The 5,155-nt window shown below is 34.3% G+C and overlaps 1 protein-coding gene across 1 annotated transcript; it reads left to right on the top strand.

Annotated features, from left to right (window-relative positions):
* The first annotated feature begins 1,443 nt into the window (after positions 1-1,443).
* On the top strand, positions 1,444-3,136 carry LOC104236873 (large ribosomal subunit protein eL36z-like). Its single transcript, XM_009790911.2, has 3 exons — positions 1,444-1,620; positions 2,626-2,825; positions 2,936-3,136. The coding sequence occupies exons 1-3, from the start codon at positions 1,525-1,527 to the stop codon at positions 2,964-2,966; spliced, it is 327 nt and encodes a 108-aa protein (XP_009789213.1). The 5' UTR covers positions 1,444-1,524; the 3' UTR covers positions 2,967-3,136.
* Positions 3,137-5,155: the final 2,019 nt, after the last annotated feature.

Below are 5,155 nucleotides of genomic sequence, written 5' to 3'. Positions count from 1 at the left end.
TAATGATAACATGAAATCTTTTACATTATTAATACATATAAATTATAAAATAATGTACAATTATATTTCTATCCCTGTTCCTATATTTTGGCTAAAGATATACTCGCAGGGGCAGATCTACCATGTAAAACATGGTTCACGTGAACCCGTGGTCCTCGGGTTAAAGTATAGATATGATGTACATAATTTGGCAAAAATAAATATATATTTGATGGAACCCATGGTCAAAAGAGGCCAAATGGTGCATTGATTTTGGTCTCTTATTTCCAATAGTCTAAGGTCAGGGGATCAAAACCACTACCAACCCTTTTGTTTAATTTTTTTTTAAAAAAAATAATAGTGCACCCATCCTACGGAAATCCTAGATCCGCCTCTGATAACTCGAGCCAAGTTTTGCTCACGGATTAAATTTCACCATGAATTTAGTCAAAAGTTGGCCATTTACATGGAATTAGAGTATAATGAATTTTCATGATGCAGTTTAATTGGAGTTAGACCAGCAATGAGCAATGTGGTTGCAATTACCTTTCTTTTTCTTGTTCTTTTAAAAAAATAAGTGTGTCTACTTAGAATTCAATTATTTCACTGAAAACAATATCATTTCCATCAGTACATATACTAAATAGTTCAATTCACCAAGATTTACCTAATTTCTTTTCCATTGAAAAGATTCGAGCGCTACTCTCTCATAGTCTTCATTTAAGCTGTATTAGTAGTTCACACCTTAATTGTGATTTTAGATAGTGTTTTATTTTATTTTTTTAAAAGAAAATACCGATCATTACATAAGTTAATGTATGAAATTGAAAATTAGCTTGGTCCTACTGATATTTATAAGATCATTTACCATCTAGAATTGATAGCTTTTCTTTTTGTTATACTGGAATTTTGAACATTTACTTGCTTCAATATTTACAATAGACGATATCTTTAAAATTTTCTTGTCGGCAGAAAACGGCGTGAATAGCGTGGGCTAGCAAGTTTTCAGACCGATAATTGAAAAATAACCAACGTTAACAAAATTATTAAAAAATAGCTATTGATTTACTGAAACACAGAAAGTTCTAGCATAATATGTTGGATTGGAGCTCCTATGTATAAAATTTTAGCACATTATGAAATTCCAATATATTATGCTGTAAAAATTCAAACTCCAGCATATTATGCTAGAATATTTTCGTACTTTACATTTTATTTTTACATGAAAATTGGCTGAATTTTAATTACTTTTGAAAATATGAGTATTTTTCACGTATCAATTGTAAATCTGGCTATTTCTGATTTTTTCTCCCGAAAATGGCCCTTAGGCTTATTGGGTTTTAATTGTATTGCAGGAGTGACGAACATAGCACAATTAAGGTCGAAGCCCAAACGGCCCAAACCCTAAGTCCTCCAGAAGCCGTCGAAACTACCATTTTACCCTCTTAATGGAGCTCGTGGTATATAAAATACCGAAAACCCTAATCTCAGCTTATCCCCCGCCTCAGACTCTCAGATCGAGCAAATCGAAGGTAAGCTTTTGGAATGGCGCCACCGAATACAGGTTTAGCTGTAGGATTGAACAAAGGCCATGTTGTGACCAAGAAGGAGTTAGCTCCTCGCCCTTCTGACAGAAAAGGGGTAATTCTCATTCATATTTTTGAGCCTATAGCTTCTTGTTTATTATGAAATCTGTAATAGTTTACTAATTTAGAACTAGAGTTAGAAGTTTTTGAATGAACGTGATTTCATTATACATATACATTTTAATATTGTTGAGGTCTGCATACATAGTTCGAGATGGGAGCAATGGATATTGTTGAACTCATAGAACTAGCCTTAGATCCACCTTTGCTATATCGGGCTTGTAATGTTTAAATTTGAACATTTGCCTTTTTTTTTGCGTTAGGTTAATTGTATTTGAACCACAAATATGAACTAGTGTAACCGTATAAACACTTTCTGCAAGTGGAGTGCCCTGTGCATTAGACTGTACTCTGGTTTTATTTTTATTTGTGACCATGGATTTTACATGTATCACAAATAAAAGGTGTACATACAGAACCTAAAATTTTAGCTTTTTCTGTATCCAAATCACTCCCCGAGGAGTTTATGGAGTTAAAAAGCTGTGTTGTGTTATACAGGAAATGTCATCATTTTGATTAGAATGGGCCTAAATGTGTGTATGCAGAGAACGTTGAGAGCTAATGGTTGATATCTATTTTCTAACGAGGTTAGGGAGTTGAAAATAATGATGACTAAAGGAAGAGTACATTCTGGGACAAACCAAAAATTGTCATTTTACTAGAATGTGCTTTAAGTTATGTATCTTTCTATTGATTCAAGCATGTGGTCTGTATAGTAAAATGAGTTCATAGTGGCTATTCTTGCTCAATTAACAACCGAGAAACCATTATCTAAAGCAACATTGTATTATTTGTGTAATTAGGCTCTTTCTGTAATTCTTTTTCTTTTGTGCCAACAAAAAGAGGAAAGGTTTCATTTACTGTTGTGGAAGGATGAATTTATTCATCCATAAATGAGGTCTCCAGTATCGGATGGTGCCCACCATGCTTAGCTTACATTGCATACTTGTCAAAATGACATTGGAACTCTGTTGCTCAATTGGTGTTTGTGATATTTCAGAAAACAAGCAAAAGAGTCCATTTCGTCAGGAGCCTCATCAGAGAAGTTGCTGGATTTGCTCCATACGAGAAGAGGATTACTGAGCTTCTCAAGGTTGGAAAGGACAAGCGTGCATTGAAGGTAGCCAAGAGGAAGTTGGGTACTCACAAGAGAGCAAAGAAGAAGAGAGAGGAGATGTCAAGCGTTCTCCGTAAGATGAGGTAATGTCTTGTGATCATTGGGTTTCTATTTCATATTGTTATTACTATCTCAGAAGAAGAGTATGCAAAATCCTTGACTAATATTTCATGATGTTCCTTGCCTTTTGCAGGGCCACCGGAGGTGCTGAAAAGAAGAAGTGAAGACGTAATCCTCATATTGATGATTGAGGAACTGAGTTCATTAGATATATATGATCTTTTTGATTTAGCTATGTAATTCTCTCTTTTCTAGAAAGAAAACTTGTTATCAGATCTATGGTTTTGAATTTTCATCAAGATTATTATGACATTTTGCTCAACTTTCAAGTCTACATCTTAAGTTATTTTTAGTCTTGCACTAGTACTATTTAATATTTTCGGGAAAATCATATACACCGTTCCATAGGGGGTTGACCTCGGATCATCCTATATTACGAGGACCTATGGTTTATCCCCTAGAACTATTCCACACTAATCATTTCATTCGTTCCCTCCGGAAGTCTCTGCTTGAGTAGGAATCTATTCAGCGTGCAATCTAAAGTTAGCCCTGAAAATTAGTCATACCAAAAGGAGTATCACAGTATTGAATTTTGTGTCATTAAGTCATACTAAAAGTCTGAATTTTCTAGTCTCATTCTAATTGTAACATGATGTCTAAGTGTAACGTTGTCCAACTAATGGTTCAGATAAATCACCTTAAGTGTTAAAGTTTTCTTGCTTTTTCTTTTTTGTAGTTTTCAAAAGCCCCAAGTAGTTTGGCTTGTTTAATATTTTCAACGGAAAAGGGCCAAAAAGTATGTAGTGTAAATGGTTTATAAAAGCCCCCGTCCATCTATCCATCTGAAATATATAGGAGGTTATTTCTATTTTCAAATTTACCCCCACGACTAACGAAATTCCATGTGTGCATCTCATTAACTGATGTGGCCTTATTTCATTTGTCCACGTGGATCAGTGGGCTAACATTATATTTGGGTATTTTTTTACCCATTAAACCAATCCGACCCATTTCTTTTACCTATGGGTCAGTCTTTTAACCCTAAACCCACATTTTTTACTCGTCTTCTTCCCCCATTTAGAACCTAGGTCATCAGTTCCCCTATTCCCTTTTTTTCTTCCCTAAAATTTCTCTTTTACAACTAATTAAATCTTGTTTTTTTCCTTCGAAATGTCTGAAAATTCTATCTCTTCTGGTTCGTCGCGTTGTTGTGGTTGTGGTTTAATTGCAACTCATTTTGTGGCTAAGACTCAATTGAACGGTGGTCGTCGATTCTACAAATATCCTCTTTTTGACGAGGCCTCTTCATGTGGTTTGTGGGAATTGCGGGATGAAGAGATGCCACCATATGTGACGATGCTAATCCATAACTTGAATACTTCACTGAAGTCGGTGGAAGTTGAAAGAAATTATCTGAAGAAAATGGTGGCTAACTTGGAAGATGTTGTTTCTGCTGAAAGACTGAAAATGGAGAAAATAATGGAAGAGGTCGAGGGAATTAATTCAGCAAAATTACAAAAGGTTGCTAGGATGGAGGCTCAACTACAAAATACGAAGTCGTTTATTGTATTTTCTTGGATTGTCTTTGTGTTAGTACTAGTTTTCAAGATGATGTAGTGCAGTTATGTTATGGTGTAGTTATGTTATGATGCAAAAGTTTGAACTTTATGTATTATGTTTTGATGAAGTTTGAAGTTAAACCACAAAATTGAAATATGAAGTTTGCAGATGTTTATGTATTAGGTTCTGATTTTTTCCTTTTTCTGCATTTGTAATGTTTATGTATTATGTTTCTTTTGTAATTCTGCATTTGTAATGTTTATGTATTATGTTTCTTTTGTAATTCTGCATTTGTAATGGTTCTCTTTTGGTATGAAATGAAGTTTGTTACCATTCTCTTCACTCTCATACAACATTTTAATTCTGCATTTGTAAAGGTGCACATGCACAGACAATCACAATAACAAATAGAAATCTCTTATAGATAGACAAGATAGACAAGAAAAATATTGCCATTAATCGAGTAGCAAATATACATTGTTTCAAGATTTAAGCCCAACAAAACATTGCTATTAGACAAGTAAATGTGTGATCCAAAAACCTGTACCACTATCACAAAATTTACTTGTCTAAAAACCTAGAACATAAATAAACATCACGTACTCGAACAGTCATGCAAAAAAAGGATTTTAATGTATATTACGTTCATCATTTCTTGCTACACTACTCCCCCTTGTCCCTCCCCTTGCCTCTTCTATATTTAAGTTTGCCAATCTTTTTCTCTTTCACACCCAAAAATTGAGATGTTGTCATTGCTTCGTTCCCCTTCCAGGTAGTTTTCTGTGGGGAGTAT

Source organism: Nicotiana sylvestris, chromosome 3, assembly GCF_000393655.2.
Source record: "Nicotiana sylvestris chromosome 3, ASM39365v2, whole genome shotgun sequence".
Classification (NCBI taxonomy): domain Eukaryota; kingdom Viridiplantae; phylum Streptophyta; class Magnoliopsida; order Solanales; family Solanaceae; genus Nicotiana; species Nicotiana sylvestris.
The sequence above is the reverse complement of the archived record's forward strand: the minus strand, read 5'-3'. Positions and strand labels throughout refer to the sequence as shown.

What these genes read in the sequence shown, in the direction of transcription:
- LOC104236873 (XM_009790911.2), top strand. Translation starts at nt 1,525, where the DNA reads ATGGCGCCACCGAATACAGGTTTAGCTGTAGGATTGAACAAAGGCCAT. An exon ending in GCCCTTCTGACAGAAAAGGG is followed by an intron (nt 1,621 to 2,625) that starts GTAATTCTCATT and finishes GTGATATTTCAG; the next exon opens with AAAACAAGCAAAAGAGTCCA. An exon ending in AGCGTTCTCCGTAAGATGAG is followed by an intron (nt 2,826 to 2,935) that starts GTAATGTCTTGT and finishes TGCCTTTTGCAG; the next exon opens with GGCCACCGGAGGTGCTGAAA.